Here is a 26,570-nt window from a genome sequence, read left to right as displayed (position 1 = left end):
TAACAAGACTCTAGTTTTCCTCCTCTCCGCAACGAATGGTCTTTCATAATTCAAAGTGGGAAATGTTTGCATTCTCATGATCACGTCTGGGTGTGATGTCATTGCCTACATAGGCGTGATAGTTTCCAGGCTGACTGTCGGTTGCTAGAAGTGTGAAAGAAGGGTAATGTTAGAAAAGATTAAATTTAGAAGGATAATGATATTCATATCATATTTTTGTACTATATTTTAGATGACTTTAATTGGTATTTGATATGAACAGCCACATCATTTGAATTAATCAGATTTTTAAATTTAATTCATTATTAATAAACTAATAATTAAGAAAAACCAGTTAATTAAATAATGATTGTTGCTGTTCACATCAGATGTCATCTAAGGTGATATAGAAATGTGGTATAAAAATATGGTATGAATAGCATCACTCAATTTAGAAAAAAAAAAATTGAAAACTAAAGGACATAGAAATTGATGATTGGTTTATAACTTAAACATTGATAAATATGCTTATTCCTATTAGTAGCACATCATTTAATTCGTAAATTTAATCTTTATAGCATTACTGCCTATAGTGATGCAAACTGGGCCGGGGATCCTAATGATCGAAGGTCTACTACTGGATTGGTTGTTTTTCTGGGTTCTAATCCAATTTCATGGTCGTCTAAGAAGCAAAACACAGTCTCTCGGTCATCCACAAAAGTTGAGTATCGGGCTTTATCTACAACTGCAGCTGAACTTGATTGGATCAAACAACTGTTGCTATTTCTTCACGTTCCACTATCTGTGCAACCTATTCTGCTTTGTGACAATTTATCTGCTATAGCTCTTACGTGTAATCCAGTTCAGCATCAAAGAACTAAGCACATTGAGATTGATGTGCACTTTGTTCGAGAAAGGGTTGCTAAACAACAGCTACAAGTCCATTTTGTGTCTTCGCATGACCAATATGCTGATATTCTTACAAAAGGGCTATCTGCACCACTTTTTCAGACACATTGTGCCAATCTCAGGCTCAGCTTCACTACTCCTGAGCTTGTGGGGGGATGTTAGAGGTATTAAGATCCAATGGCTACAAAAGAAACATGTGGCCAGAGATTAAGAGTGCAGTTAGTTTGTTAAAGATTGCAGCTTAGTGAGCAAGCTATGCTTGCTGATATATACTGTTGGTGTAAACAGTTGTAACTAACGACTATGTTCAGATATGAAATGTAACCTTTCTTTCTCTAAATCTCCCTCTCATCTTCTTCACCTCTCTCACTGTATTTCTGTTTTCTGTGTTCTTGAGAACCTTCGACTGGTTTACAATTATTTGGAATGTTGAGATCAATTCAGAAATATTCTTAAGGGTTGATTAGTTATTTATACTTAACCCTTACTTTTAATTTGAAACTAGGCCATTGTACGAGTATTTAAACATCTTTTATGGTTGCTACTTGTTATCGCTACAATAGAGTTTTGAGTTCTCTCGTATTCTCTCATGTTTTAGGACTTATCGTTGAATAATAAACTCTATTGTTATTTTTTGATGCTTTCGCCTTGCCTTAGTATTGTCTTATAAGTGTGTATCAGATTCTTTTAAGTAGGATTCACTGCATGAAGTAAAGGCATCTACCCAGATATCTATTTTCTTGCCTGGTCCACTTATCAGATCCCTACTTATCAGGTGTGTAGATTCTTAGTACTGAAGAAATTACTAAGAAGAATCTAGGATTTAGACTATGAAACGTACTAGGTTGGATAGGAAAACCTATCAATATCCACCACCCAGAGAAATTTTTTTAGGGTGACAGGAGCACGCTATATCAAGTGTCATAATATGTTGGTTGAATTTTTTTCTTCAAGTTTCCAACTAATTATATTATTACATTTAGTATAATGGGATGTGTTCTTGGCATATTAAAAAGGGAACTTTAACGAAAAATTAATGGTACTGTTCACTTTAACGAAAAACCACATTTTTACACTAAAAAGTCAATCTTGGTACTATTCACTTTACCCTTTATTTTATCTTTATCGTTAAAACTCAAAGTTTTTAAGTCATTTTCATTAGTTTTTCTTATTGAAAAATCTCTCCACCACTTAAGTTGGATTTTCTAAGAGTCGTACAACTTCCTTACTATGAAGGGAAACGAATTAGTCGCTTGGGAATTTCATTTTAATTAAGGGTTGGTATAGAAATGCATTTAAAATGACTGAAGCATTTTTAGTGAAAATGTTTTTTATTTATTTCAAAAGTACTTGAAGTGTTTTCCGCAAAAAGCACCAATTATGCGTTAGAGAAAGTACTGTAAGGGCTTTTCCAGGATTCATTACATTTTTTTTATTAAGAAGTAGTTCTAAAAGCACTCACTTTAAAAGCGCGCTCATTCATTTTAAAATAACTTCTAAACAATTCATTTTCAGGATTCACTACTTTTAAAATACTACGTAGATATGTCTCTAACCTAACATGTGATCCAACCCCAGCCTTTGGAGATTAACCAGCATCTGACTTAGGATGAGGTAACAATGAAAGACTAGAAGCGAGTTGAGCTCCCAGTCCATGTTTGTTCTTTTGATTGTATTCTTTCGTAATGGAGAAATTTTGGAGACGAATTTTTCTTAAGCGGGATAGAGTGTAACAACCCGTCCCTAAATTGTTGTAATTTCTTTTTTTAAAATTGTAAAATGACAAAAAAAAACTCCCATATTGGGTTAATTTGAAATCCTAAGTGGACATTTGAACTCAGTTTATAATTTGTCTCAATTCTTACTATATTTGAATAGTGCTCGACAACATGTACGCGTGAGCGCAAACTGGACCCAAATCGAACTTGAACGAAGTTTTATGCTTGTTTGAAGTTCGATAACAAATTGGTAAATGTTGGAACAGATTTTTCACAGGTTATACGAAATATGTATGCAGTTTGTAAAGTAAATAAGACATGAAATTTAACAAAGTTCGACAAATTATGCTTACGTCCTTGAGCATTAGCAATTTCTCATGATATGAACTGTAATTAGAGGGAGGGAAATGACTGGGGAGGATTTTTTTGTATAACCGTGGGTTCTCTCTGACTAAAAATGTGCTTAGTCTTCTCCTTTTCTCTCTTGGTTTTTGGATGTTCCTTTCCTCTCCTTCCGATGTTTCTTATATGGTTAATGCTAGTGAGATTAATAGTGTAGGCTAAATTTTATAAAGTAAATGATATGGAGTTAATGATTAGATTATTACTTAAATGTTGATTAACGTGCTTATTTTTTATTTGTGACACATCATTTAGATTGTACAATATAATCTACCAATTTATTATAAGGAAAACTAATGAAAAGTCCTCAAAAACTTTAGTTTTAATGAAAACGACAAAATAAAGGTGTAAGTGAATAGTATCAAAATTGGCTTTTCAAGGTAAAAATATCTTCCGTTAAAAATAAACAGTACCAGAAGTGTTTCGTTAAGATTCTATTTATTCTACCTAGGTTTACTCTTCTTACATAGGTCAGTCTACTAACTATAATCCTTGGGAAAAGGATCCTCGCCGGATCTTATTCCTGGGAATCCAGGGGATCTCGTAATCATATCCGTTCATTTTACATTATGCGATAAAGAATTATTTAAAATTTATAATTAAATATAAATAGTACTTAATGAAAATTGACCCTACAATATACGATAAACGGACACGATTACAAGATGCTCGAATCCCAGAAAAAGAATCCTTTTTCCAATCCTTGAAGCAAGCTGCAAATACATCCGCTGGTAGGCATGAAGACGATGAACACAATGATGCCTCCTTTTTATCGTTTTCTTTTTCTTTTGCTTTCGCTTTTCTTTTTTCTTTTGCTTTTGGTGTGTTCTGATTTTCTTAAGACTATCTTCGACCCTTAAATTAAAATGTAAAACTTTAGGTTTTAAATTACTTTTAAACTAATGATTGGGTCTAAAATAAATTTGAATTAAAATATAAAATTTGGATAAATTTAACCCAAAATTAAGGTCAAGGTTAAAAGACGAACCAGACAAAGGTTAGATTTTAAACTAACTCAAATTTTCCTTGATGGTTGGGTTTAAAAATGAGTTCTGAGTTAAAACAGAAAATTTGGGTAATTTTAAAATTTTAAATACATTAAATCTAACAGTTAAAATTGAATATGATCAAATTTAATAAAAAAAAATAATCTATCGACTCAAAATTAAATCTAACAATTAAAACAATTAAAAAAATATTTAAATAAAAATTCATCCAAGAATTCTATAAATACATGTTTCATAGGATCTGTTTAGTGAATTTTCAACTTTTCTTAAAATCTAGATATTTTTATGTTAAAATGTTCATAAAAATAAATTAGGATATTTACATGTATTTTATTTTGAACAAGAAAAATATAGTCCAAATTCTTTTTTTAGTAATTTCAAACTAAAATGTTAGGTCGGAAGTATTAGAGTAAAAGTATAGTTTTGTTTTAAAATTTAAATATTTTAAATTTTAAATTTTAACAAAAAGTTTGAGATGATATGATTAACAAAACTCTGGTTTTCCTCCTCTCCGCAAGGAATGGTCTTTCGTAATTCAAAGTGGGAAATGTTTGCAATCTCATGATCACGTCTGGGTGTGATGTCATTGCCTACATAGTTTTCAATCTGACTGTCGGTTGGTAGTGCTGACAAAGAAATATGTGATTTATGGGTTTTGTTGTTTGTGGGATTGTTTTCTTCGAAACAAAGTTTTAGGATTCTCTTGATACTTTTTACCATTTCTATCTATCATCTATTCTCACGCTCTTCTCTTTGCTTTATTTTACATATTAAAAGAAAAATATTATTAGCATTTTAAAAATTTTATTTTACATTTTATCTATATATTTTTTTAAATATAAAAAATTTTAAATGCAAAATGAGAAATTTGAAATGTCAAAAATAATTCTTTATTAAAAACTTAAAACAAAATGGATATATGGTGTAATCGTAACTGTTTAAATATGAGAGGATAAGAGAGGAAATAGATTATGAGGGAAGAGGACAGATTTTTCAATGTAACCGGTATACAGGATGATATGTTACTATATAAATAATGAGATATGTGTACTAAAAGGTTAATAACTTAAAAAATAAATATTTTCACTATTCTTATTAAAATAAATAATGTACAATTTATATTCCCATTACAACTAAAAATTTCCGGAGGAAGCGAATCTATCTTCCTTCACTCTTTGGGGTAAGGTCACACTCATCCAATCAAAAGGCTTCATGCCTTCTCTCCCTCAACTAGAAGCTTGTCTCTCCGTGTCCCTTCTCTCTCCTCCCTCTCGTCGCCTCTCTCCCCGTTATCTCTCTCTTCTCTCTGCAACGCAGAGAATAGCCGTCTCTCCGACGAACCAACATCCCTCAATCACCACATCTCCACCCCTTCACCGCCTGAACTCAACTGAGCTCTGTTTCTCTGGAAAACCAGAGAATCCGAGAGCCGAGCTCGGTTCGAAATCCAAAGGTATCCGACGGTTTTCCCGACGATCTCGACGGCTACTTGCCTCTGGGTTGCCACGAATCGGCTTCCCGTCAACACAAGTAACTTCTATACCACTTGCAGGTGAGTATCCACTTCGTTTTAGTGTGTTTCGAACGAGTTTTTAACGGATCTTTTTCCGGCTAGTTTTGCAGTGAACCAAACGATGTTTCCGTCCATGCTACGTCTTTTTGGACGAGTTTGAGGTCGTAGTTCAACTCCGGAACCTCCCGAAGCCCATAATTAAAATACGCTACAACTTCCCAAAAGACCACATTTTCCCGAAGCCACCAGCTGTCTATATATATATATATATATATATATATATATATAGTGAAATAGTTCAAAGAGAATACTTATAATTTTTAAAGGAACTTAGAGCAGAAATCAAGAATGGGTAAAAAAAAACAGAGACGGATAGGACACTACTCTAGCTCGCAGAAAATACTCTTGGTTGGTGAGGGAGACTTCTCATTTTCTGCCTGTTTGGCTAAAGCATTTCGCTCTGCCACGAACATGGTTGCTACGACTCTCAAATCCCAAGGTAATATAGACTCCATGGATGTTTACAAACAGAAAATCATTATCTTGATCTTTTTTGAATTTGTTTTACATGAATTAATAAATTTTCTTGAAAACTTTCAGACACTTTGTTGACAGAGCATAGGAGCTGTGAGGAGCATTTGGAGGAGTTGAAAAAAAGAGGGTGCTTGGTGTTGTATGAAGTCAATGTATATGTCATGGACCGTCATCCCACACTTAAGTCCATGAAATTTGATGTTATCATATTCAACTTTCCTCACGCAGGACATTACCATCGGCTGTGCGAAAAAGACGAGGAGCTCATAGAGTAAGTGACAATATTTTCCCTGATCTTTTGCACCATGCTTTGTTCCAACATGCTTTCCACTGATGCCTATGTATGAACTTGGCGCTGTACTGATTGATGAAATATTAGGGTCCTATTAATATTAGTGGAGAGATAGTTGTTATTGGCACTCTAAAATAGTTGTCACGTACTTCACATTAGTGAAAGAAAAGTGAAGGAATGAGTATTTGGAGTGTTTATAACAAATATATAAAGACGTAATTAGTAAATATTTTAGGGGTTAATTACACTAAATCCGTTTTTTGAGTTTTCACAAAACCCTCTCAAGTTTGGAACATTACACAAACACCCTTTCAGGTTTTAATTCACTTTCACAAATACCCCTTGGTCGAAAATCTAACTATAAAAAGATAAATTTACCCTATAATTAATTACTTAACAAAATAAAAAACTTTTATAAATAAATAAAAAAATCAAATCAAATTAAAAGTTATACAAAAACATTAAAAAAAATTAATTGGAAAACCTTCCTTGCTATGAGGGATTGAGGAGGACTAGGAACCTGCCTCTATAGGAAAACCAAGAGTTGATTCACTTTTCTCAGGTATCATCTGCAACACACACAGGGAGATCAAGAGGGAGAAAGTTTGATCACTTCCTCTCCGTCTCCGATCAAACACACCTTCATTTTTATATTTTTACACTTTCACATTTGAATTTAATTATTCATTGCGTTCCATTTTGAAACCTTTACTACAAGATCATTGTTTTTGTCAAATTGCGTGCAAAAATTCCTATGACTCTCGATTTTTCATTCAACTATTGAATATCAGCAAACGGGTCACTTCAAAGCCTGCCAACTACTACGACAACAATGTGGACTCGGTTAATTATTCATCTCTTCTCCTGCACCTCCAAGCATAACCCCAGATCGAGCCTCTTAATCTTCGCCTCAGTCACCATTGCACTAGCTCTCACAATATGCTACTTTCTCGTTTTCGCACAAATTCAAGAAATTTTGGTACTAAACGGTGTTGGATTGTCATCAAAGGTGGGAGTACGGACAGCCAGATACTTGTATTTAAGTACAAAGTCTGAAAACGGTAATGGCGCTGCGTTTGATTTTGAAAATGACTGGTTTGGCATTGATGCGAGTCAATGGCGTGTTTGATATATAATTTGATATTCTTTTTATTTATTTATAAAGTTATTATTTTTTTAAGTAATTAATGAAAAGGGTATATTTGTCTTTTTATAGTCATATTATCAACTGAAGGGGTATTTGTGAAAGTGAATTAAAACTTTAAGGGGTGTTAGTGTAATGTTTCAAACCTAAGGGGGTTTTGTGAAAACTCAAAAAACCTTAGGAGGTGTTAATGTAATTAACCCAATCTTTTGATGGATGTTAAATTTAATTAATTTCACCGTTGTCACAAGTATTCATCTGAGCAATGACCAGTTACTTATCATTACTTTGTGAATGATAGACAATAATTATGTAATTCCTGATTTGTGGAGATATTTCGTGATCTCTTATTGATTCCCAAATCATTTAGATTAGCCTTCCTTTTATGTATTTGTTGTATGTATTGAATGAGAATTCAACCCTCAAACCTGTTGCAGGATTCAAGGACAAACCTTTTATGTTATTCTCGACTGCTTAATCCTTTAGTGAAGTCTTGCATGGTTAATCAATTTTGTGTTTTTTTTTTTTTTTTTTTTCACACAATCAGTTTTGTTTATGCAATGGTCAGGATGCAGGACCAGTTATATAGCAAAATGCAGATTCTTGAGGCTCTCTCTACCCATATTATCAATTCTCATATGGTATTATAACTATTAGTTACTGAATTACTTTGTCATAAGTGATTAATATGGAGCTTCAATGGAGCTAGATTGCACAGGCATTTGTCAAAGGCCTTCTTCAAAAGCGCCCGCGGGATGCTTAGCAAAGGTGGTGAAATTCATGTTTCACACATGGTAGGCTACCCGTATGATCAATGGAAGTTGAAGGAGCTTGCTGAGAAAGCAGGCCTGTTTTTGAAAGAGAAAGTGTGGTTCAACAAGTCAGACTACCCTGGTTACCACAGTAAGAGGGCTGGCGGCATCCAGAGCAACAAAATGTTTCGTCCGAATAAAAAAACATGTTACACCTTCAAATTTTCTCTGAATCAAACAAGTTCTGAACTTTCTGTTTGTAATCCCACAACCAGCATTGTAAGTGATGGCCCTTCACCACCTGGCTATCAGGGTTACCTTTGTCCTCCAGCTCCCCCAAGCCCCACACCCTCTCCCCGCCTAGACGATTATGAACCTCCGGCTGCCCCAAGCCCACCCTTACCCCCTTCCTGCCAAGACGATGATGACCCTCCAGCTGCCCCGACCCCGCCTTCACGCCAAGTTAATGAAGACATCGGCTGCTACTCAGTCCTTAGAGGCTGGTATGTGCATGCTGTCCTTCTTTTACTACCCTTACTAACTTTCAATTGCAATTGATTTACAAAAGTACCTCACGTACTATACCCGTTCCATATTCTATTAGCTATGATGGGTTATTAACTTATTAGCTCCTGATATGTTTTTTGTCGAACTCCTTTTGCACAACTGATATTAGTGACCATTGTCAATTACCCAAGTTTTCTTATAATGCTCCTTATGTTTTGATTTTCATATTCGACATGAATTGGGTATTGTTTGTTGTTTTCTTTCTGTATTTTTTAGGACAAATTTTTAAGAATAATACTTGAGTTTCCCCATTGGGAATGCACGTATCCCACTTTTAATAAAGTATCTTTTTTTTTTTTTTTAAATAAACTTCAGAATTGAAATTATCTATTGTGGCCTATATTCAACTGACAGGAGAGAGGGCCGGCGGCACAGAGAAAATATAGAGAGAGATGTATTTGTAGGGTTATGTAGAGGATGCCCTTATTTATAGTAATAATAGGGAGAAGAAATCCTTCTCCTCCAAGGAATACAAGTCTTAATAGGAAGAATAGCTATAATCAAATCTAATATAAAATTTACACAATCACACTTAAATAAGAAGTTTATAACATCATCCAATTTTTTAATCATTATTCGAACAAAAGGTCATTTAGTCATCTTAATGGATCATATGGTGTTCATGCTTTTGGATGATGATTTGGATAATATTTTGTAAGTATAATCTTTAAATGAAAACTAAAAAGTTAAAATGGTTTTGATTATAAAATCTGTATGGTAAATATACTTTATTCAAAAGAAGTGGAGTATGTGCATTTTCACGAGAGAACACAAGTATTATCCAAAATTAATTTAATTTCTTGATGATTATCAGCTGTAACTGTAGAATTTTAGAATTAATAGCATTTAATAGCCAATATGAGCCTAGAATCAATTCCATAAGGCGTGACAATATCACTGTACTCTTCGATGTACTTAGATTAAGCATAAACACAGTGAACAGGATGAAATGATTGTCCAATTGAAACTAAGATTTGTTGCAATTGAATTATTTTTAAATGCCTTATAATACTATAGGACAAGTAAAATTGCTTTTTGGTTTCCGTAAAATTGCTTTTTGGTTTCCGTTTTTCTTGCACTGCTTCACTGACCCCAGCGATCTCGTGTTTAATTTTGCAGTTTGTGTGCAATTTTTCGCTGCTGGCCGGATATTGGACGCTCGCTGCTTTAGTCCATTAGATACATTTGCTCTTTTATGAACGGTGCTACTGTGTGGTGTTTGGTAATAATTTTTTAATGGTTGAGATGTCATGTTTCGTGTTTCCTGCATTAGATTTTAAAGAATGCAGCATTGTATTTGGTACAGACAAGATTTTGGGGCAGCTGGATATGTGTAAGTAGTCCAGGTAAAAACGGTTAAGAGAATGTGAAATCGGGCCCTGGTCTCTGGGTTGAGCTTATACGGCAAAACAAACTAATCTCACGACTTTGCCATCATTTAAATTTTAAATTTTAGCCCATCTTTATAAATATTTCATAATTTTTTAATTTTATTTTAGGGTTAAGTACGAACAACTATCCAACATTTAAAGGTTACGTTAGCTGACCTCAATCATTTAAAAATTTTCAAATTACGTAGCTTTTTGGAAAAATGAACACTCGTTAGATAACTAGCATTAAGTGAAAACCTAGACAAGTATTGAAGCGGTTCATTGCTTCTGTGTCGTTTATAGATCTTTAAATCTTTGATCCCTTATAACTAGACAGTGTTAGTGTTTAACTTGACTAATAGGGCTCCATTTGGTGATTCAAAACTCTATAAATGACGTGTTAGTGAAAATCAGCTTCATTATTTTTTCACACCATTACCAAACATTAATGACACCATCAATTAACAGTAGTGATTCAAAAACACTTGGAAGTGTTTCCTACAAGAATTGGTGTTTTTTGGAGAAAGTACTTTAAGTATTTTTCTAAAATTTACTTACATTTTTATCAAAAGTTGATTCTAAAAGAACTTTTTTAAAAGCGACTAGTCTTAAGCTTGAGAAATATGACAAAAATAAAGTCTTGAGGAAGTATATTCAATAGGTTCACACTTGAGCCAAAATTTCTACTAATTCAACCTGCCCGACTGGCCTAAACATATCATTGTCCATAGATGACCCCAAAAGGAAGTAGAAACAATTATTAATTTGCAGTTTTTATTTCCAACTTCTTTTTCCTTGAGAAGGAGTGGTTGTGGAGGCTGAGGAGCGAAGCTGGTCAAGGCGGGAGAGGGTGTTGAGAGGGAAGGAGCCACAGAGGGAGAAGGACGGGAGGACGAAGTGGACGATGAAGAGGTTTGGAGATGCAGAAATTAAAAATATTTGAAGGACAGGAGGTGTGGAGGTTTGGAGGCGACAGTGGGAATGGAAGGGAAGTCCATGGGTGGAGATGCAGAAATTAAACCCCAAAGCTCAGTTGCTCAACCTGCAGCACAAACTCTCAGCTCACTCTCACTCTTACTCTCGCTCTCTCTCTTCTGGTTTTATTGGAGGAGGACGATGAGGATAACAATTTGGTTCGCTCGTCGTGCGTATTTTAATAATAATATTATTATTTTATTTTATTAAAAAGTCAGAAAATAAAAGTCAAATTATTATTTTATAATAAAAATTAATAATATTTTAATAAAATTGACTAGGCTATTTAGTTTTAGAGGTGGAGATGCATTTGGCCTATTACTATTCACTGAGTGGATAAATGCGCTAGGTGCTAGCGCATTTGTGTTAGAGGTGGAACTACTCTAACAGGACTGCACCCCTTGCTATGTCATGTATTTTTGTGAGAAAAAAAAAATGAAGTTTCATGAGAAAATGATGAAGATTGTGTATTTTGATACATTAGTAACAATGTAATGAAAAATGTGATGTTTACTGATTAATTAATCTCTCACACGGCCGAAGTTTTCTTAACGTGGCGGAAGAGATTGACCTACCGTCCATTAAGTCATTGGCATATATAATTAACCGAATTTACTTATCGTTAGTTTAAATTTTAAATGGGTTTAGAATTTTTTTTTTTTTTTTTTTTTTTTTTTTTTTAAGGAGGAAAAATGTGTGCGGAACTCTATAGATGCATCATCAGAAGATGACTTGATTACATCAAGTCCTACATGAGCTTTCATAATCATAATATATAGTATAACAAAGAGTGTGACGTTGTTAGGACTTGTCTGCTTTCATATTAGATATTCATATGCTTACTTTTCTTCATATTGAATGAATTAATCCTATTGGTTATCGGAATGAAGAGAAATTTTGGCTTTTCAATGATGGAGGAGGACTCCTCAAAATATTTATTCACATAATTTTGTATTTATAGTTGAAATGCATATTAAAGCTAAAATTTTTAGTCGTCGAGATATATAAAAAATAGATGATAAAAGTCTTACAATCCGTCTATCTATTTGTGTTTAACCAAAAACGACCTGAGTTTTAATTAACTTCTTGCAAAATGATCTTTACAAGGTAATTTAAAAAATGAACCGTTCGAATTAACTACAAAGTTTTGTAAATATACCATAAAGTATTTGCCGATGATCTTCTCCTCGTTGGTTGTGAATTTTAAAATAACTTGACACATTCATTCCTCTTTTCTGTTTTTCCTTTTTCTTTAATTTTATAATTAACTAGGAGCTGGTTTGTCCATTTGTATATTGATTTTTGCCTTCCTTGGTTTTTGTTATTTCAGATAAATAATGAAATTTTGAATAGGATTTTTTTTTTTTCATGAGCAAATAATATTATATACACTAAAAAAGAGTTAGGTGAAAAGAAGAATACAACTAGATCATAATACTAAGGGACTGAATAAGTGAGGATTAGAAACTTCAATAATTCCAAATTCCTTTTTTTTTTTTTTTTTTTTTTTTTTTTAACAAATGATAGATTTGTTTAATTAGATGTTAGATTAGGGAGCCGACCGGATTCGAACCTAAGTTGTGGTGTAAGATCAACACTCATCTCCACCACTATAATAAAAGGCCACTTGCAATTTCAAATTCCAACTGAGCAGACAACTTCAATCAAGTTGGGAATTAAAGTAGTTGATTTTTTATCGTCCGATTTTATCTTTATATATAAAGGCAACAACTCCTTTTAAGGTCATAAGTTTCATAAAAAAAATTTAGACAAAAATGCCCCCAAAACAAAAAATTTAAAAAGCAACCCAAAATAATGCACCAAATACAGCAAGGGTATTTTCATCTTTTTAATAGTGTTTTTTGAATAATTAATTTTTTTGTACAGTTTTTTTTTTAAATTAGTACCTCACAATAGACTAGCATGTGATTCAATCAGTTGTTCATTAAATATTATTTTCTTTATTTTTAAACACGTTCAAAGCATCTTAAGAAGCATGTAATGCCGATTATATAAAAGGTCTTTCGCACGCGCATAATAATGTGATTAAATTAGTTGTCAAATGATTTTTTTTTTTTTGAACAAACGATATTATCCGTACTAAGGAGGAAGGGGTGGGCTTAGCCTCACAATAGACTAGCAATAATGTGATTCAATCAGTTGTTTATTAAATAGTACTTTCTCTATTCTTAATGTAAATTCAATAGAATGTAGATGGAAATTGAAAGACCGATTTTATTATGTGAATTTATCTACTTTGATTGGCTTGTGAGGCTTTTTCTAGCATGATCCAAGATTATTCATCTACTTCAAATATTTGACTTTTCTTTTATAAATTCACGCATATAAATACATTTAAAACATGTTAGTCACATGTAGCATGCCGTGATTCAAAAAAATGTCTTCTGCAAGCTGGTGAGCGCGTGCATGAAGGCTAGCTAAACCCTTAAATGAGATATGATGTGTGGTCATTTGATATGATTTCACAAAACAATATTGTCCTTTTAACGAGTGAACTAGGTCAATAGTTCATCACAATGCACAACTGATTAAGCACCTCTTTGAGTAGGATTATGGGAGAGCTCACTGCGTGAGTGTATCGGTCACCCTTATTTTTCGTTGATCCTGTTGTTGTGTTGGTTTGTTCTCTTGGTGCTAGTGGTGGCTTTGTGATGGAGGCGCATCTAGTGGTTGCTAGTTTCTATTCCAGTCTTAGGTTTTCTTGTTGTTGTTCAGCTGGCTACTTTTGGGCATAGCTAATGTATTTTCTTGTTGCTATTGCGCTTATATTTAAATGGTAAGCTGTCTTTTCCTTGTTCTTGCCTTTTTATATAATGGAAGTATTTTAGTTTGACCTAAAAAAAAAAACAAAAGAAATGTTAATGATAATAGGAAAAATGCTGCATTGCTATCAACAACAAAAATGAAAATAAACAAAAGGTTGTAGTTGTTGTGACATATGTTCTAATATATATTGTGATTATGTAAATCCTAAGTAGAGATAGACTAGGAATCCTTTGGGATCTAGAAGATATTTCCTAATAGACTTTGTATTACTTGGAGAGCCAATTTCTCTCCTCTTTATTACTATAAATAAAGGTATAAGGACTGCGGAATTAACACACAATTCCTCAAGCCTATTCTCCACTCTCTTTCTCTCCATGCTGCACCCCTCAGTTAAATATATGTCATAACACATTATTAGCGCACTTTGCATGTTGTACCAAAGAGAATTTATTCGTCTTCAATTAGGGAAGTATTACATTTCAATTATTTTTAATTGATTAAATTTTGATTTATTGAATTCATATGCTTTTATTTATTCAATTTTTTTTTCTGATGTTGAACGTGATACAAGCTTGAAGATAAAAGCCGAAATTGAAGAAAGAATTTCTATAGATCTATTCACAATATTCATCACGCAATCTAGGTTGGTTATACCTTTGTGTGCATTTTACTTGCGTCCCGAAGACGTATAGTTTTTACTTAATGCAACTTCTCATTTTTCTCCTTTGACTATGGGCTTTTGTCCCATATTGGGTTTTGTCATAGCGAGGTTTTGTGAGTTTTACTACCCATGCATTCTTCTGTTTGTTTTGAGACTAGCATTTGTTACTTGTGCTGACTAGACAAGACGACTTCATCAACTGCTTCTACATTTGCCTGAAGATCTGATGTGCCATCTACTTGAGTATTTGCACACTCAAGGGGGAGTGTTGTGATATATGTTCTAATACATATTGTGATTGTGTAAATCCTAAGTAGAGATAGACTAGGAATCCTTTGGGATCTAGAAGATCTTTTCTAATTGACTTTGCATTAATTGGAAAGCAAGTTTCTCCCCTCCTTATTACTATAAATAAAGGCACAAGGACTAGGGAATTAACACACAATTCCTCAAGCATATTCTCCACTCTCTTTCTCTCCATGCCTCACCCCTCAGTTAAATATATGCCACAACAGTAGTTTCCTTGTCTATTGCTTTTTTAAGGTCATTTTCACTGTAAAAAACCTTAATAACTTTACACGTCCAATTTCATCCAATCTTTTATCCAATAATATTCAAACCAATTAATTACAAGGCACTCAAAAAAAATTTGACATTGTGTGATTTTGAAAATTAGGATCCTCTTCTTATTGAACTCATGAACCTTTGTTCAAATGAAATTTTCCGACGATGGTGAAAATTTTGAAATAGGTCCCTCTCTCTTTTTCATACACGAAAAGAAAAAAAAAATTCAGAAGATGAGAAGGGGAGTGAATGATTGATAGAGAGAGGAAGAAAGGAAGATGATGTGGAGGAAGACAGAAGGTTTCATGTGAGAAATTATTTTTTATTTAATCATTTCACAAAATTATTGTGTTTTGGTGTAACTGTGATTATTTAAGTTGATAACTCAATCTACCATAAGATTAATCTGAGGGCTCATTTGAAAAGGATCACACAGGTCCTCAATATGAGGACCTTAGAAGAGTAGTTATGTAGTTTCCTTTAGGCACATAGTCAGTGGAAAATGACAAATTGAGTGAGGTAAACCACGAGTTAGTAGACAACGTACAATGAGTTCAAATTTGGGCTAATTAAGGTGGTGGCTTTATCTTTCACTAGCCCCTTACCATGTGCTAACATGTGTGGCAATTAATTCTTTTATATTTTATTCTTGTTTATAATGATTTTTTAACTTTTTGAAAAATAAGTCAGTAACCACTTCTCTATGTGGAGTGGTTTATTATGAATTCTTTTCATTTCAAAAATTTTAACGTCCCTTCTTGATTAAGTTGTCTTATTCAAATGTTGCAAGGAGGGGCATTAGAAATATTCGTATGTTTCACTACTTTGGTGTGTTCTTGATTAAGTTGTCTTATTCAAATGTTGCAAGGAGGGGCATTAGATATATTCGTATGTTTCACTACTTTGGTTTGTTCTCTTTATATATAGAGATGAACATCAAAAATAATTTCACTATTTGACAATTGATGATGGATAATAGGAGGTGTTACTCATATACTTCATTTTATCTTTCACATACTCTTATTAATTTTTATCTTTTAATCATCCTTAATGCATTTAAATAGACAACTGAAATTGAGAAATGTATACGGAAAGTAAAACGAAATGTGTGCAGCCATAAATAATTAGTGCTGTCTGGAAAATTCTTTTATTCTAGAGTCAATAATTCACACTTTACTTTTCAAATTCTCTCTCTAGAAATTGGAAGGTAAGTGTGAATGTATAAGCCGTGTTAGTCCATGACCATGAATCATATTGACCTGCATCATTAACCATTACATCACTTTCCCATTCCAAATTTAGTTGAGCAGCCTCTCAACTTGAGCTTATTATTCATTACTCATTAACCACAATTAATCCCGAAACCGCGTTGAAACTAGTTTTGCGTCCTTTTATTAGACAGGTCTGAACATGATCCATATTTTCTCATTCTAATTTTAGGGACAGTTCAAAATTATTACATTAATTTAAAAAAAAAAATCTTGTACCGAAATGCATGAGAAAAACCTAACATTTTAATAAGATATTGAGCAATAATCATTCCGTACGTTCACCATAAAAAGTTGTGTCATAACTTCTACTTCTTCTAAATAATAAGGTTAAATGGAATCAAATATCATGTTAGTTTCATTTCATCTGTGTAAACAAATTGTATTTAGAAAGGCGATTAAGAAATATAATACAAGGAATTGCACTTGTCTAAATTTAATTTGTAAGAGAAATATGATAATTAAATTGAAACCAATGAGTATGCAGCGGTATTGAATTGACTCTGATATAATTTTCAATTTGTGGTTGCAGTTTCTTAGTCCATCACAAACCATTGGTTGGTTTATTTCCTATATCTATTACATAAATCAGTGAGCGAGACTTTCGAACTTCTATCTATATAGATAATATCCTTGCGAATTAACAAGACTGAGTCTTCCCCCACTGGCCACTGTACCTACCTAGAACCACAAATGTTACATGTGTGTGTATCTTTTTATATACGTAACGTCATTGAGAAAATTGATATGAAACTTTACGCAAACTCTATCTATATCTCAGTCATCACAAGTTTTTCTCACAATAACTAGGCGTCAACACCCATTTCAATGTCATATCTAGCTTACATTTGCATCTATTGGGCAGGGGATTTTGAGTGTAATGATCCTCACCCTTTCGAGGGAGGATAGGTTCCTCGCACATAACCATTGTCGAAGAGATCTCGTCTAATCTTTCTGCATTTGAAAAAAATAATAATAATAATTGGGCATATTATATAGGACTAATCATGTGATGGAATCATGTTTTACAAGCACTTTTGATGACAATTATATATGTAATATTCGCCTCGCAGAAGGTTTGGGCAAAGATGTACCCATGAACTTTCCCAATTCATGGGCATGAGTAAACCACGTTGAGTTACTTAGGTGATAAGTAACAGCTAGATAGTTTTCTATAGATGTGATGAGTTCTTAGAACGAAGGCCCTTGATGCAGATTTTTCAATAGAAAATGAAGTGACAACTGTGTTTAGAAATTCATAAATGGTATTGTATGCATATATACATCACATGAATTATTAGTCATATATTGACAAGTCAAGTCCTTCATTTGGGTGACTGACTTCATCAAAAGTCCATAAACGTTGATTACCATTTAAATTTAAAGGGACCACAGCAATTATATAAAATGGTCACTTACGCACTAAACATCAAGAAAACCTTTATTTAAAATTTTCAGTCACTTTCTTTCTCCCACTTTTTGCTTCTCTCTACCACAATAATTTCCTCCAAAGCACATGGTATGCATATGTGAAAGCTACTAATATAAATAACTTGAAGGTGAATAGGAAAATAAAATGGTTATGTAATTATGTATTGTGCAACATGATAGTGTGAGTCGTTACTAAATCTTATTCGATATGGTTATTATTTTCAACATAATAGTCTTAATTAATTATGAAAATTTACAATAGATATGTTTGTGTGTGAGTTTTATCTCAAATGATAATAACATTGTTAATAGTAAACTACGAAACTTTAACTTGTAAAGTATTTGTGTTTGTTTTCATTGTTAAGATTATGTTGGTCAAAACAATAGCCCATGTAAGAATGTAAATAATTGGCAATAACGTCGTAAAGGCGCACTATCCAAGTACGCATGCTCCAAACCTGTTGCAGTCATACTAAAGGGAAATAAAACTATATAACCCTCTTCAAAATAAAGAAAAACAAATGCAAACAAAATAATATCTCACATTTAGGATAGAGACGATTTCTATATCATGACGTGGTCGATAAGTTTTCGACAAAAAAAAAAATGGAAAAAACATGACCAAGAGGCACTAGTTCTCATTTTTCATCAGAAAAGCACTTGGCCCACCGAAGACTCCCAAGACGCCTATAAATATCAAAAACCCTTCTCACACTCCACCAAATTTTCAAACACAACATATTAATACACACCCCTCTCCTTCTCCACCATCAATCTCTCAAAGCCGGTCGAAGACCTTCGGTTCGTCTTTGTCGTCGTTAATCAAGAACCAGGGTCATGAAGGTATGTCTGAGATTTGAGGTCCATGCAAGAACATGCATTGGAAACAGAAAAGGCAAATTATTTGATTCAAAATTTGTGTTATATGCTAATTGAGCGCTGCTTTTGGTTTGCAGCAAAAGGTGGTGATCAAGTTGTCTGTGAATGATGAAAGGGCCAGGGCCAAAGCTATGAAGACTGCAGTTGGGGTCGATGGTAATTTAATTCTTAACTGTGTTCTACAATAAATTTAATCAAATTCCAGAAATTAACTCTAATCCCAATCAAGCAGCTCTAGGTCTAAGTTATAACTAATAAAAGATTAATAATTAATGCAGGCGTAAACTCAGCAAGTTATCAGCAAGATAAGAACCAAATGGAGGTAATGGGGGAAGGGATTGATGTGGTTCTGCTCACAACTTCGCTTAGAAAAAGAAAAAGCTTGAAGTATGCTGAGGTGGTGAGTGTGAGCCCTGTGGAGGAAAAAAAGAAAGAGGAAAAGAAAGAGGAAAAGAAAGAGGAGAAGAAGAGCGAGCCTGCAGAGCTACAGTATTTCATGGGTTACCCTCAATATGTGGTGACTTATCCTTCGTATGAAGAACCCCCCAATATATGCACCATTCTGTGATTAATAACTAATTATAAGTTCCAGCCTCTCCACACACTCGGTTCCGCGTTATCCATAATAGTATTATGAGAGAAAAACAAAACCAGTAATAATTTCTTACCCTTTAGTTTCATTTTCCACACCATCATTTAGAGTACTGCATAATATATATGTTTAAATTTCTGTCATGGTCAACGGTGAAAATGAAAATTGCATGGTTTCTTTTCTGCTATGAGTATTTAATTATATAAGGAAATTGGTATTTTCTTTTGTCTTCAATTATTCTGTAGAACTAGCTGTACTGTTCTTCAATTTGTGGTTTCCTCTTAATCTTTGCTTTTATGCTGTGTGCCTGTTGTTTGAATGTTCTTTACTGCACATGCTCCATGGTTTAATGTTTCACGAATTGCGGGCGGGTACTTGCTAGTCCATCTCGAATGCACAAACTTATATTTTAAGATTTCGCCAATGCACCACACATTCAAAAGTTAAAAACTCGTTTTAACTTCAACCCAAACTCAAACCCATATATTAATTAGCTTCAACTTAAAACCCCAAATGATCAGCCCGAAGAGAAAAATGAAAAGGAAAGTTGCAGTCACAACCATCTAAATTAAACTCCAAACATTTGACTTATGTGCATTGGAGAGAAATAATAAGCATTGGAGATTGCCATAGGTTGCAAGTGTAGTAGAGTAATAAAGGGGTAAGTTTAAAATTACGAAATAAAGACACCAGCAAGGCATTGCCATTGTGTGTAGGACATATACCTTTCAACATAACTGGTTATAGTCAAATTAAGATGGCGACAGCCTATCCACCATGCCAAGACCCCAGGGCGGATCTACTAAGGGACCAAGGTGATCCTAGGACCATCCGAAAGTCCGAATAGTTGGCTGTGAAGACCATTGAGGACCACCTAAATCTGGGCATTTGGAGGTAGAGGCCGTGGGGAAAGAAAACCAGAAAGGACAGCCTGAGGAGGAGGAAGAAGAAAAACACCTTTTTTCAACTTTTTACGCTCTATAATACGAGAAATTTTTAATTATGAAGGGAACACGGTACATCATGTATTTTTATGTAAGTGGTGGAAAATTTTAAGTTTTAAGTTATTAACCTTTTAACACACATATCCTATCATTTGTATATGAACAAGTGGTGTACCGCCTCGTGTGATGGTCATATTAAAAAAAATTTCCTACAATACGGTGTCGTTTCATTCCGTCATTCAATAAGTATTTGCTTTATGGCCTTTTGTTTTTGGGCCAAGGCGTTTTCTAGCTTTTAGAAAATTAAGCCACGTCACTTTATTTTACGTCTTTGCCTTTCTTTTCTTTTTTTTTGGTTGAAATTATATCATTTTGTTCTCTACCGCTTCCTCATTCTTCCTTTCTTTCTTTTTTTTTTGATCTATTTTTTAATTGCTATCAATTTCATCTTGTTTGTGTGTATGTTCTTCTCTTTGTTTTATTCATTTTTTATTATTTTCATTTGTTTGCATCTTTTTCTAATTACATAAGACAATTTCTATGTTTATTTTACAATAAAAGAAGAAAGAAGGTTTGAATCCAGGGCGCTATGGTTGACTAGGAAAACTCTAACCACCAGAACAATGCATCACTTGCATCACTTGCATCGTTTTAAACCAGTCATAAAAACTAAAAATAAAACATTTAGGTATAAAATGCTGAAATTGAAACCTTGTGGTTCATTTTGGAAATGATCCTAAGTTGTAGTATGTAGCGTGTAAATGAAAAGTTAGCAGTTCATCATTTAACTTTTCAAGGTTTTTCGTCTAATTTTTTTCAAAGCTTCTAAATTGAGACCACCCGATATTAAAATCCTAGATCTGTCACTGCCAAGACCTCCAGTAATTGCACTATTCTATAATTGTTACTTAATTATGTGTATAAAGCTATATATATTGTGTGCATAGTGACAATTTCATAATTTATTTTCTTCTATGAGTATATAATTATATATATGGAAAGTTGACATTTGCTCTTTAACTCTCTGTTGTGATGTGACTTATGTTTAAGTGTTATTACTGTACATATTTCAAAGTTTAATGTGTTACGAGTTAGGGTGGAAATTTTGATGCCACAAGGTGCACAGTTTTGCGCCTAAAATCACTTAATAAGAGTCACACTCATGCATACATTTAGTAGTCATTACTCTGCATGAATTATTTAGGTCTACTGGCTCATGTAATTTTTTTCATAATTAGTTAAATTACAAATCAAGATGACGATAAAGAGTAATGCTATCTTCCTATAATTTTATATCACATTAGGCGGTGTATAAGTTGGACATGTCATATCACATTAATTGAATTTTTAAATTTAGTATATTTTTAATTAAAAACCTAAATTGAAATAAAATTGATTGTATTTTTTATGTATGTTTCCTTATCCCACTCTCTCTTCATATCTCCCGCAGCCAATTTAGTGTGTTGATTGAACTTTTTTTTTTTTTTAAACAAATGATATTATGCACATGAGAGGGAGGAGATAAGTTTAGTCTTACAATAGACTAGCAATAATGTAGTTCAAATTTGCCTTTAACGAGAATCGAATATAAGACATCTCACTTACAAGTGAAGAGCAATATCCTTAGACTGTAGTACTAAGTGTCGAAATTGTGATATATATATATATATATATATATTTAAGTGATAAGATTAACATTACTAAGCAATAAATGACAACTGGAACAGCAATTGCCCTTGGCTTACCCTTGATAAAAACAAGAAAAAAAATAGAAAAACAAGAACATGAGGGACAAAGCAAGAAAATCAGAAAACGGAGAGAGGATTTTACCAGTGGATCAACAAAAACAAGCACACTTCCATGTAGCAGTGTACTTACACTGTAGGAGATGATTGACTTTAAACGTCACATCATGATGAGGGTTGATCGGACGGTAAGTCTAACAGCTAGACATGCATACCAACAAAAATCGGAAAATGATCCTTGTCGAATCATTTTTCTAAAAATTTTAAGGATTTTGTAATCATGATTGTTTATTCTTTATTGTGCAATTCTAAATTATTTTAAAATTTAAAATTTAAAATTAAATATAAATAGTATCTAATGAAAACTAATCTTATAACGTATGATGAACGATCACAATCGTCGGATCTCTAAGATTCCTAAAAAAAAGGGTATCCGGCGGGTATCTTTTTCCAAGAAAAATCAGCATTCTTATTGATAATTTGCTTAGATGGCATCCAGGGAGCCAGGCACGTCATGCTTCTTTACTGGCGGATAGGTTGATCCTTAATCCTCATGCATCGCATCATAATACTGGCCTCCAAAATAATAAGAAGCTCAATAAACTAAAATACATCCCAGGACCAAATGTAAAAGCCTCATGCTCATAATTAGAAATTATTAAATTAAAATGGTTATGTAACTATGTATTGTGCAATATGATAGTGTGAGTTGTTACTAAATCTTATTCGATATAATTATTATTTTCAACATAATAGTCCTAATTAATTACGAAAATTTACAATAGATATGTTTATGTGTGAGTTTTATCTCAAATGACAATAGCATTGTTAGTAGTAAACTACGAAACTTTAACTTGTAAATTATTTGTGTTTGTTTTCATTGTTAAGATTATGTTGGTCAAAACTATAGCCCGTGTATGAATGTAAATAATTGGCAATAACGTCGTAAAGGCGCATTGTCCAAATGTGCATGCTCCAGACCTTTTGCAGTCATACTAAAGGGAGGAAATAAAACTATATGAAACTCTTCAAAATAAAGAAAAACAAATGCAAACAAAATAATATCTCACATTTAGGATAGAGACGATTTCTATATCATGACGTGATCGATAAATTTTCGACCAAAAAAACAAAAGAAAAAACATGACCAACACGCACTAGTTCTCATTTTTCATCAGAAAAGCACTTGGCTCACCGAAGACTCCCAAGAGGCCTATAAATATCAAAAACCCTTCTCACACTCTTCACCAAATTTTCAAAGACAACATATTAATACACACCCCTCTCCTTCTCCACCATCAATCTCTCAAAGCAGGTTCGGTTCGTAGGTATGTCTGAGATTTGAGGTCCATGCAAGAACATGCATTAGAAACAGAAGAGGCAAATTATTTGATTCAAAATTTGTGTTTTATTCTAATTGAGCGCTGTTTTTGGTTTGCAGCAAAAGGTGGTGATCAAGTTGTCTGTGCATGATGAAAGGGCCAGGACCAAAGCTATGAAGACTGCAGTTGGGGTCGACGGTAATTACTTCTTAACTGTGTTCTACAATAAATTTAATCAAATTCCAGAAATTAACTCTAATCCCAATTAGGCAGCTCTAGGTCTAAGTTATAACTAATAAAAGATTAATAATGCAGGTGTAAACTCAGCAAGTTATCAGCAAGATAAGAACCAAATGGAGGTAATGGGGGAAGGGATTGATGTGGTTCTGCTCACAACTTCGCTTAGAAAAAGAAAAAGCTTGAAGTATGCTGAGGTGGTGAGTGTGAGCCTTGTGGAGGAAAAAAAGAAAGAGGAAAAGAAAGAGGAAGAGAAAGAGGAAAAGGAGGAGAATAAAAGCGAGCCTGCACAGCTACAGTACGCCATGGGTTGCCCTCAATATGTGATGTCTTATCCTTCGTATGAAGAACCCCCCAATATATACACCATTCTGTGATTAATAACTAATTATAAGATCCAGCCTCTCCACACACTCGGTTCCGCGTTATCCATAGTAGTATTATGAGAGAAAAACAAAACCAGTACTAATTTCTTACCCTTTAGTTTCATTTTCCACACCATCATTTAGAGTACTGCATAATATATATGTTTAGTTTTCTGTCAAGGTCAATGGTGAAAATGAAAATTGCATAGTTTCTTTTCTGCTATGAGTATTTAATTATATAAGGAAATTGGTATTTTCTTTTGCCTTCAATTATTCTGTAGAACTAGCTATAATGTTCTTCAATTTGTGGTTTCCTATTAATCTTTGCTTTTGTGCTGTGTGCCTGTTGTTTGAATGTTCTTTACTGTACGTGCTCCGTGGTTTAATGTTTCACGAGTTCTGGGCGGGTAGTCGCTAGCCCATCTCTAATGCACAAACTTAAATTTTAAGATTTCGCCAATGCACCACACGTTCAAAAATTATAAACTCGTTTCAACTTCATCCCAAATTCAAACCCATTTATTAATAGAAAACTAATGAAAAGAGCTTGAAAACTTTGAGTTTTAATGATAAAGACAAAATAAAGAGTAAAGTGAATAGTACCAAGATTGACTTTTTAGTGTAAAAAATATGATTTTTCGTTAAAGTAAACAGTACCGTGAACTTTTGGTTAAAACTCCTATTATTTATTGGCTTCAACTTAAAACCCCAAATGATCAGCCTGAAGAGAAAAAGGAAATGGAAAGTTGCAGTCACAACCATCTAAATTAAACTCCAAACATTTGATTTATGTGCATTGGAGAGAAATAATAAGCATTGGAGATTGCCATAGGTTGCAAGTGTAGTTAAGTAATAAAGGGGTAAGTTTAAAATTACGAAATAAAAACACGAGGAAGGCATTGCCATTGTGTGTAGGATACGTTGAATATCAGAGTGCGTGACGAACAAGACTACAAAGTAATAAGAATATTATTAAACAAACTCTCTGAAACGACTACAAAACTTCAAAAGGTTACATCGTGACTAACATATTCACAACCGAATAGCAAGCACGCTCTTTATAATAAACTAACTCTAACCCTAATGCTAACGGGCTAAATCCCAAGAAACCAAACATTAAAGTAAATCTAAATACTAATAGTTTCCAATACCCCCATCAAACTCATGGCAGTATACGACATGGATTTGCAAACAAGCAGATGCAGACTGGTAGGCATGCAAACTTGACTTGACTTAACTTGACTAGCAAAATTGACTTGGCTTAACTTGACTAGCAAAATTGACTTGACTTAACTGGCGAACTTGACTTGGTTGGTGAACTATACTTGACTGGATTGGCAAACTGATTCTTGCTGGCAAGCTGATTTTGACTGGCAAACTGATTCTGATTCAGACTGACTAGTGTTGAAAGTATAGAAATAACCTGTCACTAAACGAACGAGATTTCCATATCTCAATTGTAGCAACGAACAAACAAATACAAACATCATCACTCAAGTGGTTACAATTTCAAACACTTGAGTGACAGTCACAAAACAATCTCGAACAAGCCAACACAACAATTCCTGCGGGCCTAAAACAAACTTAACCATATGTTATTTCTTCGGCCGTGTGGGCCTAAAACAAACAGCCTAAAATAATTTCTTTTTCTTTTTCTTTTTCTTTCACTTCCTTTGCTTTTATTTTTTTTCCTTTCTGGACTGACAAACTGGAGGTGTATGGTGCATTGGTGCGGCGGCGGTGCGAACAAACAGCAACAAGAGGTGGTTCTAAGGCAGCGGGTACAGCAGTGGTGTGGTGGATCGGTCAGATCGGCGGGTCGGGTTGGGGTTGCAGCCGCAGGCAACAGTCTGGTGCGGGTCGAAGGCAATGCGTAGGTGGTGGTCTGGTACATCAATGGGCGAATTTTGGTAACAGGACGTGATCGATCAGACAACAGTAGTGCGGGCTGGGATCTGGGTTGCAGGTTCCTTCAGTGCTGGGTTTTCAGGTATGCGGGATGGATGCAAGCAGTTTGACAATGGTGTTTTCAGATGGTGGTGCTAGACGGGACGGAACTGGGTTCGTCAGGACGTTGAAGACAGGCGCGAGATGGTGGTGGATTCGTCTGATCACTGAGCCGGTGATCAGATCGTTGCGGAGGGAACAGGAACAAACGCAGCGGTGGACGACAGCAGGGGCAGCGGCTGGTGGTCGGCGCTGATTAAATTGAGGTTCCACTAATTGGTATAAGCACGTAGCAAACCTTATCCCTCGTCAATGTAGAACAACTCTTAACACGTTTTCGTACGTGTGACGGATTTTCAAGCTTACACGTGAACAACAACTGGGTGATGTGGAGCACATGTGGCCGTTTAGTTTCACACGAGAACAACCTGCTCTGATGCCATGATAAAATTGAGATTCCACCATAAAACTAATTCGTAATATGGAGAATAGTCCAAAATCATATAAACACATAACAAATCTTATTCTTCATCGATATGGGACAACTCTCATCAGACGCGACTCCGGCTTCAGACTTTAACAGATTCTTTTCTCCTTTTTTTTTTTTTGGGTAACGACAATCAAATCAGAAAACGAAAAAAAGTTTCACGGAACGAAACTGGACAA

General features: G+C 34.0%; 3 protein-coding genes across 9 annotated transcripts; all 3 read left to right on the top strand.

The window, feature by feature from the left end:
* The first annotated feature begins 5,169 nt into the window (after window positions 1-5,169).
* Window positions 5,170-10,289, top strand: LOC125474485 (uncharacterized protein At4g26485-like). 7 transcript variants are annotated; one of them, XM_048578292.1, is made up of 5 exons: window positions 5,170-5,545; window positions 5,639-6,027; window positions 6,129-6,333; window positions 8,208-8,753; window positions 9,937-10,289. In XM_048578292.1, exons 2-5 carry the CDS (start codon window positions 5,877-5,879, stop codon window positions 9,986-9,988), a joined length of 954 nt encoding a protein of 317 aa, XP_048434249.1. In that variant the 5' UTR covers window positions 5,170-5,545; window positions 5,639-5,876; the 3' UTR covers window positions 9,989-10,289. The 7 variants fall into 7 exon arrangements, with proteins under 7 accessions (XP_048434249.1, XP_048434247.1, XP_048434248.1 ...); XM_048578290.1 differs by having other exon boundaries at window positions 5,631-6,027; XM_048578291.1 differs by having other exon boundaries at window positions 5,170-5,567.
* Window positions 10,290-18,568: 8,279 nt separating this feature from the next.
* LOC125474139 (disease resistance protein Pik-1-like) lies at window positions 18,569-19,526 on the top strand. The gene is made up of 3 exons (XM_048577584.1): window positions 18,569-18,716; window positions 18,830-18,908; window positions 19,031-19,526. Exons 1-3 carry the CDS (start codon window positions 18,711-18,713, stop codon window positions 19,318-19,320), a joined length of 375 nt encoding a protein of 124 aa, XP_048433541.1. The 5' UTR covers window positions 18,569-18,710; the 3' UTR covers window positions 19,321-19,526.
* A 3,438-nt stretch (window positions 19,527-22,964) lies between these two features.
* LOC125474138 lies at window positions 22,965-24,277 on the top strand. The gene is made up of 3 exons (XM_048577583.1): window positions 22,965-23,361; window positions 23,475-23,553; window positions 23,671-24,277. Exons 2-3 carry the CDS (start codon window positions 23,529-23,531, stop codon window positions 23,967-23,969), a joined length of 324 nt encoding a protein of 107 aa, XP_048433540.1. The 5' UTR covers window positions 22,965-23,361; window positions 23,475-23,528; the 3' UTR covers window positions 23,970-24,277.
* The last annotated feature ends 2,293 nt before the right edge of the window (window positions 24,278-26,570 follow it).

The sequence above is a fragment of a genome, unplaced genomic scaffold (assembly GCF_019419815.1).
Source record: "Pyrus x bretschneideri cultivar Hongxiangsu unplaced genomic scaffold, Pyrus_bretschneideri_v1 Contig12, whole genome shotgun sequence".
NCBI lineage: Eukaryota > Viridiplantae > Streptophyta > Magnoliopsida > Rosales > Rosaceae > Pyrus > Pyrus x bretschneideri.
This window is presented reverse-complemented; position numbering and strand designations above follow the sequence as displayed.